Source organism: Felis catus, chromosome C2 (assembly GCF_018350175.1).
Source record: "Felis catus isolate Fca126 chromosome C2, F.catus_Fca126_mat1.0, whole genome shotgun sequence".
NCBI classification, from domain to species: Eukaryota; Metazoa; Chordata; class Mammalia; order Carnivora; family Felidae; genus Felis; species Felis catus.
The window spans coordinates 131208923-131225147 of NC_058376.1; the positions used below are offsets into that span (position 1 = coordinate 131208923).

The 16225-nt window shown below is 39.1% G+C and overlaps 1 protein-coding gene across 24 annotated transcripts in view; it reads right to left on the reverse strand.

Moving 5' to 3' along the window:
• Positions 1 to 16225, reverse strand: part of NEK11 (NIMA related kinase 11) — a 281142-nt gene that overhangs the window by 129734 nt on the left and 135183 nt on the right. For 19 of the 24 annotated variants that reach the window (XM_045037604.1, XM_045037603.1, XM_045037600.1 and 16 more), the window contains one exon: positions 7141 to 7176. The exons of the other annotated variants lie outside the window; for them this stretch is intronic. In XM_045037604.1, coding sequence (XP_044893539.1) covers positions 7141 to 7176 — 36 coding nt within the window. The remainder of the gene's footprint in view (positions 1 to 7140; positions 7177 to 16225) is intronic. 24 annotated transcript variants of the gene reach the window in all.

Here is a 16225-nt window from a genome sequence, read left to right on the forward strand (position 1 = left end):
GAGACAGAGACAGAGAGACAAATTATTTTAAGTTATTGGCTCTCATAGTTGTCGTGGGAGGCTGGCAAGTCCAAAATCTGTAGGGCAGGACAGCAGCCTGGGGGCCTAGGCAAGAGTTAATGTTGCAGTATTGAGTCCAAAGGCAGTCTGGAGGCAGAATTCTTTCTTTCTCAGGGGGAACCTCAATTTTTTTCTCTTAAGATCTTCAACTGATTGGATAAGGCCCACCCACAGTGGTGTTGGAGCAAACATCTGTGTACCATAGTCTAGCCACGTTGACACATAAAATTAACCATCATGAGATCTAACAGGAATATTCTTTCCCAACTTGGACTCTGGCAGAGAAGATGAATGGAGCTGGCAAAGAGAACTCAGATCTTCCATGTAGATTGCAGAAGTCCCAAATAAGTAGAATTCCAGGACACTTCCGGGATAAAGTGCCACCCCAACACTTAAATGCTGACTTGGGGACCAGTTACTTGACAAATGGAAACAAGAATCTACTTCCTACCTTGAAAATCTCTTGGTCTCTAAGTATTCATGGTAAACTGTCCACAGATCTCTGGTAGAGTTCTCTTTACAGTCATTCTCAGAAAATCTTGTCATCTTCATTTTGTTTGGAGTTTTAAAACCTTTCCGGTGAGTCTGACTGACTATTTGGGTCAAAACACTGATGGCCATCATGAACAACACCAAGGCCACCATGCAGAGTGGGATCTATGCAAGGCTTCCTTCTGGCAGGCGTGGGTACCCAGTGTTGCACCATGACCATAGAGCAAGTATCTGCAGAAAAGGCTCAGGGAATATTAAAGTCATTTTTCCTTAACTATTACTGATTAGTGATTCAAATGGGGGTCCTTTGACAGAGACAGCAGACCAATAAAACCATCAAAGTGAATTTTTGAAAAAGCTTAATTCAGAAAAAAAACAGATAAGAAAAACTCCCCTAGGTCTCTTATAATAGCCAGGAACTACTTCCAACTTAAAAAAAAAAAAAAACTAGGTGTCTTAGATTGGATTCCCCAGAAACAGACTCTGAGATGAGGACTTTCATCAAAGTTATTTGTTAGGAAAGGATCCCAGGAACCACTGGTAGGGGGTAAGGAAGTGGGACAGAGGGGGCTGGCAGCCATGCAAAGGGCCCATATCAAGCAGAGTCCCACAAGGGGTAATCATGGCTCACCACAGAGCTCTAGGGACAGTTGGTGGAGGCACTGGAACACTTACACTCTTGCACACATTCATCACTTTTAAAAGGCTGCCTTGGGTAACTCTGGGTGTGGGGGGGTGGTGCATGGCAGGAGTGAGGGGCAAATTCCTAGGCACTTCTGGCTCTCTTTGAGTACTGGAAAAGCAGCCTCTGGGAGTCTGAGAGCAGCCTTCCCCTCCCCCCACCCCCAACAAAAGAAACATAGGTAGGAGACTGAGTCCAAAAAAATGGTAAAGGAATGGAAGGGGATATGGATGGAACAGTGACAGCAGCTGCTATATGGGGGAAATGTTTTTCTGACACTTCCTTCCTAGTTAGAAGTTCTATTTACTTGGTTCATCCAATCTGATACCCTCCTGTCACATACCTCCTCTAAAAACAAGTAATGGAATCCCAGGTATTTACCTGTTCTTCATCCCAAAGTGCCCCCCTGAAGCACTTAACCCGACTCACATCTCCAGTCACTTCTTGGTTCTCTACATTTTTGACCATCATCACTTTCACTTCTTAGTTACCACTTACATTTCAATTTGATCACCCAGTTGTGACTCTGTCCCACCAACCCAAATCCCAAATCCAAATGAAATTTCAGTTTGCTTTGCACCCAGTCCATCCAACCCCATCAACTTGCTGCACAGAGCTCAGTTCCTCAAGGACAGTGAACCTCCCCCAACCCTAGCTCCACCTGGTCTCTTGATCTGAACCAAGGTATTGCTGAATTGTTCAGCCACGGTGTTTATGGAATTCTAACTCATATATAGGTGGTAACATTCCCAAGAAATCAGCACTCACAAAGGAGAAGAAAAAAAATCTTGAAATCACAAGGTTCAGTGCCCTCTCCCTGTTAATATCCAGCTCCTCCTCTCAGCGCATATATGTTTTTGTAATCTGTGATTGTCCTCATCCAACACATAATGAAAAAGCCCAGGGCATGCCTACTGATTTGCATCAAAATCTTTTCACAAACAGCAATAATGCTAAGTCATCCCACTAGAAAATTAATTTCACCCTATTTAATAACTAAGAAGAAATGGATGTGCTATATATTTGCATGGTAACAGTATCAGAAGTGTTTGTTTCAGTGAAGCCAAAGCCAAGTTTCAATAAAGGAAAGGAGGACATCCTGCAAGCAAATTTCATTTCAAATTTACGTTTTCCAGTGCCATTAGTGAATTTACCAACATTCTCAGAACCCAAAGACAACGGGCAGAAAATTACTTAGACCAAGGGTCGGCAAACTAGTGCCTATGGGCTAAATCTGGGCCTGCTTTTGTAAACACAGTGTTCCTGGAACACAGTCATAGCCTCTGTCATCCATGGCTGTTTTCTCTCTATGATGGCAGAGTTCAATGGCAAAGTTGAGTAGTTGTGACAGAGATAGTGTGCTCTGTAAGACCTAAAATATTTACTATCGACCATTTAAGAAAGTTTGTCCACCTCTGCTATAGACAGTAAGCAGTTACTGGCCACTCCAGATAAATACATTCAGAAACTGTGGAGCTGGGAGCTGCCTCTTCTTCAAATCCAGGAGCCTTCAAATCCACCAAGAGTCATCTCAGTAGAACTAAAGATATTCCTATCACTCTGGAAATTCCAAAGGATTTAGGAACTTTGCCTCATGAATCAGGGTCAAAGACCAAATAGTAGGACAGAAGATCATTATGGTACTCTTATCCCTTAGGATATTACAAGGGTTTTGGGAGCTCTGTGCCAGGAACTGGGGACAGAGAACAATATATACATTTTCTATTAACTTCACAGAATCCAGTTTATATCTGTGGCTGAGGGAAGGATTCTCTGAGAACAGGACATTCAAATTGAGGCCTGAAGAATGAATAGGCATAGACCAGGTACACAGTGAGATAACATGATGTGGCTTCCTGAAGAAAGAACATTTGCAAAGGATGTGAAGTGGGAAAGATATGGGCATATCCAAGGGAAAGAAAGGAAGCCAGTGTAGCTGGACCGTCAGGAATAGAGTGGCCAACTATTCCAGTTTTCAGTGCTAAAACCGAGAAAGTCCCAGGCAACCTAGGACGGCCAGTCTCCCTAACAGGAGTGACATGAATCATAACATTGGGCAAGGTTGGCCAAGTGGGGAGCAAGTAAGCAGGGCCCTTGTGGGCCCTGTGAAAGGTTTTCTATTTTGTATTCGAAACACAATAGAAAGCCACTGGAGGACTTTAAGCAAAGCAATGACAAACTCTAATTTACATTCTTAAAAGAACATTTTGACAGCCATTTAGAGAATGAACTAGTTGGAGGCCAGAGACTAGCCAGAGGCAGGTTTAACACACCAGGTGAGGTGACAGTTGCTTAGCCTTGGGCAATTGAGGCATTAGGTGAGTGGCCTGGGAATGGATTCTCAGAACCCATGTCAGAGATGACAATCTGAGACTTGCAAAAGTTAGAGGACTTGTCTAATGTCATACAGCCAGTGTGGGAAGCCTGGACTTGACCTTTCTTTGTATTTATCAGGCAAAAGACAAAGTTAAGAAGATACATCCAACTACATGATCCTTAGTAGGATGAAAATTTCTAAGAGAAACAAAAGGGGGAAATAGATTTTGTATTTTATAAGTGATTACGGTTTCTCCGATTTGATCAATTGCAAAACTTAATTTAAGACACAAGTGAAATTCAAAATAAATAAACAAATAAATAAAGCACAAGCAAAACTCATTGTTAAAATGGTGGGATAGGGGCGCCTGGGTGGCGCAGTCGGTTAAGCGTCCGACTTCAGCCAGGTCACGATCTCGCAGTCCGTGAGTTTGAGCCCCGCGTCGGGCTCTGTGCTGACAACTCAGAGCCTGGAGCCTGTTTCAGATTCTGTGTCTCCCTCTCTATCTGCCCCTCCCCTGTTCATGCTCTGTCTCTCTGTGTCTCAAAAATAAATAAACGTTAAAAAAAAATTAAAAAAAAATAAAATAAAATGGTGGGATAATTTTTACCAAATTATTCAACAAGAAAAATTTACAAAAATGTGACAATGCAAATAGCATAAGTATTGTGCTGATTCCCTCCATAAAATGAAAAATGAGGATTGTAAACAACAGGGAGGAAGAAAAGGATTAATGTGAAAGTGAGAAAATGTTACGCATTTCTGACCTTAGGAACTGAATTAATAGGATCCTATTGAAAAGCCCCCAGAAAACTTAATAGGATAGAATAAATCTTCACAATGAAAAAGGTATATATACATAAAGATATATAAATTCGGACCCATCCTTGCTTTTGCTGTGTATTCTACTCAAAATGAGAAAACTAGAATTACATTTATTCCATCAGTACATTAAATGCCTTTGTCAAATGCACCTAAAATTTTCATAGGCCATTCAACTAAAAATAATTTCATACCTTCCCAAGAGAAAATTAAACAAAATAAGAATATATTAATCTAAGATTATAACTACAGACACAAAAATAGAGATAGCTGTTGTGTAATTTATCAATGTTGACATAGAACAGTGTACCTAAAGATATGGTCTGAAATCCCACGCCTCCAGGGAAAGAGCACATTTTACTGTCGCCATACCTCCCAGTCTCTGGTTTTATTTCCGTAACAATAAAAATGGAAAATCAACCTGCTCTAAAGCATTGATTGCATTTGCTGATGCTACAGCTCTCCAAGGACTATTTTTTGGAAAAGTGAAAGAGAAATACAAAATAATTTATCAGACAATTTGCATCTTATTTGGGATTCCTCAGTGGTGAAAACTGCTATGCATAGCAAATGCTGGAGCCAGGCATTTGGGTGATTGACTGAGAAACTCCCAAGCTCTCTGGGGGTAAATCTATAAGTAAATGAACACACTTCACCACACAATTATCCCCACAGGAGGCCCCTCAAACAATTTCAAGATCTTGCATCCACCTACTTAGCACATAAAATGATGTCGATTAAAGCATAAAAGTGTATCATCTCAGTAAGACTGCAGCTTTTATGACCATTACAATAACACTGGCAACATCATGTCTGCTTATTAATGATTTCACACCTGTGAAATTCAAATAGAGTAGGTTTTCTACCTTAGAGCACCATATTCAGGAAAGGAGATCCTGCTGCTTTGTTATCCTTTATGCCAGTTTATTAAAAATTATTTAACAGGGCAGTACAAATGGAGAAATTATTCATGATACCCAGGAATACTTAATGCTGGCTTTTCCAGTATCTCACTTCATGACTAGAAGAACAGTTCTCAAAGAATAGTCCAGGGACCGTGGGAGTCCCCAAGACCCTTTCAGGAGAGCCCAAAATCTAAATTACTTTCATAAACAGCACTAAGATCTTCCTTGTCTTTTTCACTTTGATCCTCTCATGAGTACATAGTTTTCCAGACACTATATTACATGTAATGTCATGATAAATCTAAATGAAAAGCAGATATGAGAATCCAGCTGCAATCTATTAAGCCACTTTTAAAAAATTGTAAAGGTATAAAACAATGCCACTCTTCTCAATAAATTTTTTATTTTGAAAAATAGTCAATTTTCATAATAGGCAACAACATGGATGAACCTTGAGGACATTATGCTAAGTGAAATAAACCAGTCACAGAAAGACAAATACTGCGTGATTTCATTTACATGAAGTATCTAAAATATTTAAATTCATAGAATCAAAGCGTGGCTTCCAAGGACTGGAGGAAGAGGGAAATGGGGAGTTATTAATCAATAAGCATAAAGATTTAGCTGAGCAAGACAGGTTCTAGAGATCTGCTGTGGAACAGCGTACCTATAACTGACAGTACTATAGTTCACTAAAAAACCTAAGAGGGTAGGGGCGTCTGGGTGGCTCAGTTGGTTAAGGGTCCAAGTCTTGGTTTTGGTTCAGGTCATGATCTCATGATTTCGTGGGTTCAAGCCCCACCTCGGGCTTTGAGCTGGCAGCATGGAACCTGCTTGGAATTCTCTGTCTCTGTCTCTGTCTGCCCCTCCCCTGCTTGCACTGTCTCTATTTCTTTCAAAATAAATAAATAAACTTAAAATTAAAAAAAAAATCTAACAGATTTTTATGTTAATTCTTCTTAGATTTCATGTTAATTCTTCTTACCACAATGAAATAAAAGTTTAAAAAATTAAAATAAAAAACTAGCTGCCCTATCGGGGTGCCCCCTGAGAGGAGTGCCCTAGGGCCATGCCCCCCCACCCCAGTTTACATCCACTTCAGCTTAAGCTATTCTGCCAAGGTGACCTCTATGCATAAAGCCCTGGGACCCCATGGCTTGCACTCACTTCATTTATCTTGCCAGAGTGCCTTCAGTGATTAGAACCCTGGGCTTCCCCTGACCTGTACCCACATCAGCTTTAGCTACTGCCAAGGTATTCTCAGTGCATAGGACCACAGGACCCCCTCCTCCAATCTACACCACTTCAGCTTTAGGTATCCTTCCAGGGTACCCCCTGCATGGAGAGTCTCAAGACATCCCCAGCTCACACCAGCCAGCTCTAGCCAGCCAGCAAAAGTCACCATGCATGCATAGTCTTTTTTTTTTTTAAGTTTATTTATTTTGAGAAAGAGTGTGTGCATGCATGAGTTGGGGAGGAGCAGAGAGAGAGGGAGAGAGAGAATCCCAAGCAGGCTCTGTGTTGTCAGCACAGAACCTGGTGTGGGGCTTGAACTCATGAACTGCAAGATCATGACTGGAGGTGAAATCAAGAGTTGGACAGTTAACCAACTGAGTCCCCCAGGTGCCCTGCACACATGTTCTATATAGGGGACACCACACATGAGCCCATTTCTCCAAGTTTAGAAGTAATTGTTCCACCTAATCTATAGAAACAAATAGAAAGTAAAGCAAAATGGGGACACAAAGGAATATGCTCCAAAACAAAGTCCAAGACAAAACCTCAGAAAAATAACTAAACAAAACAGAGATAAGCAATATACCTGATAAAAAATTTTAAGTAATGATCATAAAGATACTCACCAGACTGGGAAAAAGCATGGAAGAACTCAGTGAGACCTTCAATAAAGAGACAGAAAATATGAAAAAGAACCAATCAGAGCTGAAAAATACCATGACTGAAATAAAAAAACACACTTGAGGGAATGAACCAGTAGATTAGCAAATGCAGAAGAACATATCAGCAATCTGGAAAACAGGGTAATGGAAAGCACCCAAGCTGAAAGCAAAGAAAGAGAAAAAAAACTAGAAAATGAGGATAGGTTAAGGGATCTCTTGGACAACATCAAGGAAACAAACATTCCATCTTATGGGTCCCAAAAGAAGACAGAGTGAAAGGGGCAGAAATCTTATTTGAAGAAATCATAGCCGAAACTTCCACAACCTAGGAAAGGAAACAGACATCCAGGTTCAAAAAGCATAGAGAGTTCCAAATAAGATTACCCCAATGAGGTCCACACCATGACATATAATAACTAAAATGTCAAAGGTTAAAGATCAAGAAAGATTTTAAAAGCAGAGGGAAACAAAAGTTTCATCAAGGGATACCCTAAAAGTCTATCAGCTGATTTTCCAGCAGAAACTTTGCAGGCCAGCAAGGAGCGGCATGATATATTCAAAGTGCTGAAAGAATAACACCTATAACCACGAATATTCTACCTGGCAAGGTTATAATTCAGAATTGAAGGAGAAATAAAGAGTTTCCCAGACAAAAAAAAAAATCTAAAGAAGTTTATCACTACGAAACCAGCCTTATAAGAACTGTTAAAGACTTCTTTAAATGGAAAAGAAATGGCCATAATTAGACATAAGAAAATCATGAGTAAAAGATGTAAAATATGACAGCATACACATAAAATGTGGAGGAGGGAGTTAAAGTTTTTTGTTAGAATGTGTTTAAACTTAAATAACCATCAACTTAATATAGACTACTATATACTTAGGATGTTATACATGAACCTCATGGTAACCACAAACCCAAAACTTAAAATGGATACAAAAAAAATAAAGAGAAGAAAGCCAAACATTACACTACAGAAACTCACCAATCACAAAGAAAGCAAGAGAAGAAGAAAGGAACAGAGAAGAACTATAGAAACAACCAGAAAACAATGAACAAAATGGCAGTAAGTACATACCTATCATAATTACTTTATTTTTAAAAAATTTTTTTAAATGTTTTATTTATTTTTGAGATAGAGACAGAGCATGAGCAGGGGAGGGGCTGAGAGAGAGGGAGACACAGAATCTGAAGCGGGGTCCAGGCTCTAAGCTGTCAGCACAGAGCCCGACACGGGGCTTGAACTCACGGACCGCGAGATCATGACCTGAGCCAAAGTCGGACACTTAACCGACTGAGCCACCCAGGCGCCCCTATCATAATTACTTTAAATGTAAATGGGTTAACTGCTCTAATCAAAAGACATAGGGTGGTAGAATGGATAAAAAACAAGACCCATCTATAGTCTGCCTACAAGAGACTCACCTCAGGACTAAAGACACATACTGACTGAAAATGAAGGAATGAAAAAACATTTACCATGCAAATGGAAACAAAAAGCCAGGGTAGCAATACTTAGATCAGACAAAATAAAAAACAAAGACTGTAACAAGCGACAAAAAAGAGCATTACATAATGATAAAGGAATCAATTCAACAAAAGGATATAACAATTGTAAATATCTATGCACCCAGCACTGGAGCACCTAAATACATCAAGCAAATAAATACTAATGACATACAGAGAGAAATTGATGGTAACACAATAATAGTAGGGAACTTTAACACCCCACATCTAGGCAGAAAATCAATAGGTAAACAGTGTCTTTAAATGACACATTAAATCAGATGGTCATAACAGACATATACATAGGACATTTCATCCAAAAACAATAATACATATTCTTTTCAAGTGCAAATAGAACATTTACCAGAATAGACTACATGTTAGGCCACAAAACAAGTCTCAATACATTTTTAAAAAGTGACATCATACCATGCATCTTTTGTGACCACAACAGTATGAAACCAGAAATCAATTAGGAGAAAAAAACTGCAACAAACATAACATAAGCACGTGGAGGCTAAACAACCAATGAGTCAATGAGGGAAAAAAAAAAAAATATATATATATATATATACATATATATATATATATATATATATATATATATATATATACACACACATACAATGAAAATGAAGCAAATGAAAATAAAAACACATGGTCCAAAATCTTTGGGACACAGCAAAAGCAGTTCTAAGAGGGAAATATGTAGTGACAGAAGCCTACCTCAAAAACAAGAAAAAGCTCAAATAAGCAACCTAACCTTCCATCTAAAGGGACTAGAAAAAGAAAAAAACAAAACCAAAGGTGAATAGAAGGAAGGAAATAATAACAATCAGAGCAGAAATAAAAGACATAGAGACTAAAAACACAATAAAAAAATCAATGAAACTAAGAGCTGGTTCTTTGTAAAGATAAACAAAAATGAGAAATCCTAAGCTGGACTCATCAAGAACAAAAGAGAAAAGACTCAAAATCAGAAATGGAGGGGGAGAAGTAACAACTGACACCCCATAAATACAAACGATTATAAGAGACTCCTACAAAAATAATAATAATAATAAAACAAAAACAGTAAAAACACTAACAAATAAGCAAACAGATAAAATTAAGAACTCAGAAATGAAGAAGCTATGGTAAAAAAAAAAGTTTGATAGGTTCATTGAGGCCCTTAGTTCAGGTTAAAATTCCAAGACAATCTCCCTATTTTAAAGAATAAAGATCTCTGGGAATTATGGTTTTAGAACAAAATGTAATCAATATAAAATTACAAACTTTAACAATGTAAAAACAAAATAGAATTGGGAGGTAAGGGAAGTCACCCTGGAAAAGCCTTAATGTTTTGACTTACCAGGAAGAGCAGGAATTCAATAAATATTATCTAAAGTGACACACATAGGGGTGCCTGGGTGGCTCAGTTGGTTAAGCATCCGACTTTGGTTCAGGTCATGAACTCGCATGTTGGGTTCTGTGCTGACAGCTCAGAGCCTGCAGCCTGCCTCAGATTCTGTGTCTCCCTGTCTCTGTACCCCCTGCTCACTTGCCCTCTATCTCTCTCTCAAAAATAAATAAAAACAAACAAAAAATAAAAACAAAATAAAGTGACATACATAGCTAGAAAATACCATAACGACTCTAGCCTTCACACATTTTTATGATCATTATTTTTATCCTTAAAGAATTATTTTAATAACTAATATCTTTTGTGATAAACATTTATCTGAAGTTCAGCAATTACTCGATTTCAGTTTTTGATTTGTTAACTTCAAGTAAAATTACATTTAATACCTAGGGAAAAAAATACCACATTGTTTTTCTATTGCTGCTGTAACAAATTATGATGAATGTAGTGGCTTACACAACATGTTTATTATCTTACAGTTCTAGAGGTTAGTCCAAAATGGGTTGAACTGGGCTCAAATCAAGGTATTAGCTGGGCTGCATTCCCTCTGGAGGCATTACAAACCTTCCTTTTCCACATTCTAGAGGCTGCCTGCCATCCTTTGCTTATTGTCCCCACCCCACCTCCAGTTTCTCCATTTTCAAATCCACCAATGTCAGGACAAGTCCTAATACTGTTATCCCTGTTGTTTTTTTTTTTTTTCTCTTCTGCCCTCTCTCTTCCATTTTCAAGTAACTTTGTAATTATACTGAGCCCACCCAGATAATCCAGGAAAATCTCCCTACTTAAAAAAAATTTTTTAATGTTTATTTACTCTTGAGAGAGAGAGAGAGGGAGAGAGAGAGAGAGAAACAAAATGCAAGTGGGGTAGGGGCAGAGAGAGGGAGACACAGAATCTGAAGTAGGCTCCAGGCTCTGAGCTGTCAGCACAGAGCCTGACATGGGGCTCAAACCCATGAACTGTGAGATCATGACCTGAGCCGAACTCAGAGCTCAACTGACTGAGTCACCCGGGAGCCCTGATAATCTCCCTATTTTAATGTCATCAGATTAACAATTTTAATTTTCCTTTGCCATGTAAAGTAGCATCTTAAAAAATTCCAGGGGAGGAGCCAAGATGGCAGAACATCATGGAAGTTTTTATGTGTCTTATGTTCATGAAATATAGCCAGATAAACACTAAACCATCCTGCACACCTAGAAAACTTATCTGAGGATTAACACAACAATCTGCACAACCTGAACCCCAGAACTCAGCAGGTATGAGCATGGAGAGGTGAACTGGGGGAGAGAGAAGCAGTGGAGAGCAGGGAGCTATTTTTACTTGCGGAGAGAAGGCGGAGATGGGGGTGGGGGTGGGGGAGAATATGGGAAAAGCACTCCCCGCCAAAAGCAGCTGGAGAGAAAGTGGAAAGCGGAAACACCCACAGGGACTGAACTAAAAAGGGAGAAAGGATTTAAATTCCATTAAGACTCTATAAACAGGGGCAGTGCAGAGTCTGAAATGCAGCAGCTTGATACTTGGTGGTGCTCTGGTGGGAAGGGCAAATCCCAAGGAGCAGAGTGAAATCTGGGGGTCTCCAGGTCACATGGGAGAGGTGGTTCCCCTGTTGGAAGGACAACTGGTAGAGGCTACCCCAAAGGCAAGGCCCCAGTGGACCTGGGAGAACAACCACATTTGCTGGTGCTGGAACAAGGTTGTTAAGGGTGAAGCCTGGTGCCAGATGTGTGTTGTGATCTGCCGTAATCCCTGAAATGCTACTGCTACACTATCTCGTGAACTTTTTCTGGGGCGGGCTGGCGCCCAGCCACAGTCTCTAGGCATCAGCAGCAGCACGATCTCATGAACTTTCCTGGGTGGGGCCAACACTGGCCACTGCTCAGTGAGACCCTCCTGCAGAGGGGCAAAACGGATCAAAGCCGCCGTTCCTCAGAAGTAAGGGGTTGGGAAACACAGCCGCATCTGAGATAAAACTCAAGAGGCAGGTGCTGCCTGGGGCTTGGTCACAGACAGTGTAATGTGGGGAGAGTACGGAAGCCGAAGACAAAGGATGGGTGTGCAATTGGTGATTGGGGAGAGCAGAGTTCTGATACTAGAGACTGGGTAGCTGGGTGACGCCATTTTCACCGCTCCTGCACATGCGCATACACGCCTACCAGAGACACAACAATCCACCTCAGTAAGCTAAGCAGCGCCATCTAGCGGAGAGCATAGCCATTACACTATGACCCACACAACTGGGCCAACCTCGTTCTTCAGGATCACAAGTCTCTCTGACTGCTTAGTTTACAGACTATAAAGCGCTTCATAGTTTGACTTCTAGGGGAAAACGAAGTAATTTCAATTGTATTTCCCTCTGTTCACCAGTCCATCTATTCATATTTTCTTTTTTTTCTTCTTTTTTCTTTTTTCTCTTTCTCATTTTTCTTTTTCTTGAATAAAGAAAAATTTATTTTTATTTTTAATTTTTATTAAAAATATTTTTAATTTTTTTCTACTATATTTTTTACTTTTGTGTAAACTTTTTCAAATTCTATTTGACATCCATCATTTCATCTTATTCTACTTCAGTGTATTCATTTTTTCAAAATTTCAAACGATTTCCTTTATTTTCTTTTTCTTTCTTTCCCCTTTTTTCTCTAATCTATCAAGCCCCTTTCCCACCCAGACCAAAACACACCTAGGATCTAGCATCATTTAGTTGATTTTTTTGTGTGTGTATTGTTTTTAATTTTTTAATTTTAATAGTTTTAATTAAACAAATTTTAATTTTAATACATATATATTTTTTTACCTCATTAATTCCTTTTCTCCCTTCAAAACGATGAAACAAAAGAATTAACCCCAAAAGAAAGAGCAAGAAGTAATGACAGCCAGGGACTTAACCAACACAGATAAAAGCAAAATGTCTGAACCAGAATTTAGAATCATGATAATAAGAATACTAGCTGGAATTGAAAACAGATTAGAATCCCTTTCTGCAGAGATAAAAGAAGTAAAAGCTAGTCAGGATAAAATAAAAAATACTACAACTGAGCTGCAATCTCGAATGGATGCCATAGTGGCAAGGATGGATGAGGCAGAGCATAGAATCAGCAATATAGAGCACAAACTTCTGAAGAATAATGATGTAGAAAAAAGAGGGAGACTAAGGCAAAAGAGCATGAATTAAGAATTAGAGAAATCAGTGACTCATTAAAAAGGAACAATCTCAGAATCATAGGAGAATTATAGAAGAGGAAGAGAGAGAAAAAGGGGTAGAAGTGTTATGTGAGCATCTCATAGTGGAAAACTTCCCTAACCTGAGGAAAGACACAGACATCAAAATCCAGGTAGCACAGAGGACTCCCATTAGAGTAAACAAAAACTGACCATGAACAAAGCATATCATAGTCAAATTCACAAAATCCTCAGGCAAGGAAAGAATCATGAAAGCAGCAAGAGAAAAAAAAAGTCCTTAACCTACAAGTGAAGACAGATCAGATTTGCAGCAGACCTATCCACAGAAAGTTGGCAGGCCAGAAAGAAGTGGCAGGATACATTCAATGTGATGAATCATAAAAATATGCGGCCAAGAATTCTTTATCCAGCAAGGCTGTCATTCAAAATAGAAGAAGAGATTAAGTTTCCCAGACAAACAAAAATTAAAGGAGTTTGTGACCATGAAACCAGCCCTTCAAGGAATTTTAAGGGGGATTCTGTGAGGGGAGAAAAGATGAAAAAAATAATAATACATACATACTTACATACATACATACATACATACATACATACATACATACCAAAAGCAACAAAGACTAGAAAGGACCAGAGAACACTACCAGAAACTCAACACCTATTCTCTTGAAGCTGTTCCAAAAAATAGAAATGGAAAGAAAACTTCCAAACTCTTTCTATGAAGCCAGCATTACCTTGATCCCAAAACCAGACAGAGACCCCACTAAAAAGGAGAACTATAGACCAACTTCCCTGATGAACATGGATGCAAAAATCCTCAACAAGATATTAGTCAACTGGATCCAAAAATACATCACAAAAATTATTCACCACGACCAAGTGTGATTTATACCTGGGATGCAGGGCTGCCTCAGTATAGGCAAAACAATTAACGTGATTCATCACATCAATAAAAGAAAGGACAACAACCATATGATCCTCTCAATAGATGCAGAGAAAGCATTTGACAAAATACAGCATCCTTTCTTGATAAAAACCCTCAAGAAAGTAGGGATAGAAAGAGCATACCTCGAGATCATAAAAGCCATATATGAACGACCCAATGCTAATATCATCCTCAACGGGGAAAAACTGAGAGCGTTCCCCCTAAAGTCAGGAACAAGACAAGGATGTCCACTCTCACCACTGTTATTCAACATAGTATTGGAAGTCTTAGCCTCAGCAATCAGACCACACAAAGAAATAAAAGGCATTCCAAATTGGCCAGGAGGAGGTCAAACTTTCACTCTTCGCAAATGACATGATAGTCTATATGGAAAACCCAAAAGATTCCACCAAAAAACTGCTAGAACTGATTCATGAATTCAGCAAAGTTGCAGGATATAAAATCAATGCACAGAAATCAATTGCATTCCTACACACCAACAATGAAGTGACAGAAAGAGATATCAAGGAATTAATCCCATTTACATTACACCAAAACCCATAAAATACCAGGAATAAATCTAACCAAAGAAGTGAAAAATGTATACACTGAAAACTACAGAAAGCTTATGAAATAAATTGAAGAAGACACAAAAAAATGGAAAAATATTCCATGCTCCTGGACAGGAAGAACAAACATTGTTAAAATGTCAATACTACCCAAAGCAATTTACATATGCAATGTAATCCCTATCAAAATAACACCAGCATTATTCACAGAGTAGAAGAAACAGTCCTAAAATTTGTATGGAACCAGAAAAGGCCCTGAATAGCCAAAGCAATCTTGAAAAAGAAAACCAAAGCAAGAGGCATCACAATCCCAGTTGTATTACAAAGCTGTAATCATCAAGACAGTATGGTACTGGCACAAGAACTGACACTCAGATCAATGGAACAGAATAGAGAACCCAGAAATGGATCCACAAATGTATGGCCAACTAATCTTTGACAAAGCATGAAAGAATATCCAATGGAATAAAGCCAGTGTGTTCAGCAAGTGGCGGTAGGATAACTGGATAACGACATGCAGAAGAATGAACCTGGACCACTTTCTTACACCATACACAAAAATAAACTCAAACTGGATGAAAGACCTCAATGTAAGGCAGGAAGCCATCACAATCCTTGAGGAGAAAGCAGGAAAAAACCTCTTTGATCTTGGCCACAGCAACTTGTTACTTAACCCTTCTCCAGATATAAGGGAAACAAAAGCAAAAATGAACTATTGGGACCTTATCAAAATAAAAAGCTTCTGCACAGTGAAGGAAACAATCAGCGAAACTAAAAGGCAACCGACAGAATGGGAGAAGATATTTGCAAATGACATATCAGATAAAGGGTTAGTATCCAAAATCTATAAAGAACTTATCAGTGTCAACACCCAAAAAACAAAGAATCCAGTGAAGAAATGGGCAAAAGACATGAATAGACACTTCTCCAAAGAAGACACCCAGATGACCAACCGACACATGAAAAAATGCTCCACATCACTCATCATCAGGGAAATACAAATCAAAACCACAGTGAGATACCCCCTCACACCTGTCAGAATGGCTAACATTAACAACTCAGACAACAACAGATGTTGGCGAGGATGTGGAGAAAGAGGATCTCTTTTGCCCTGCTGGTGGGAATGCAAGCTGGTGCAGCCACTCTGGAAAACAGTATTTTTAGTCCTCAAAAAACTAAAAACAGAACTACTCTATGACACAGCAATTGCACTACTAGACATTTATCCAAGGGATACAGATGTGCTGTTTCGAAGGGATACATGCACCCCATGTTTATAGCAGCACTATCAACAATAGCCAAAGTATGGAAAGAGCCCAAATGTCCATCAAGGGACGAATGGATAAAGAAAATGTGGTATATATATATACAATGGAGTATTACTCAGCAATCAAAATGAATGAAATCTTGCCATTTGTAACTACATGGATGGAACTGGAGGGTATTATGCTAAGTGAAATGAGTCAGT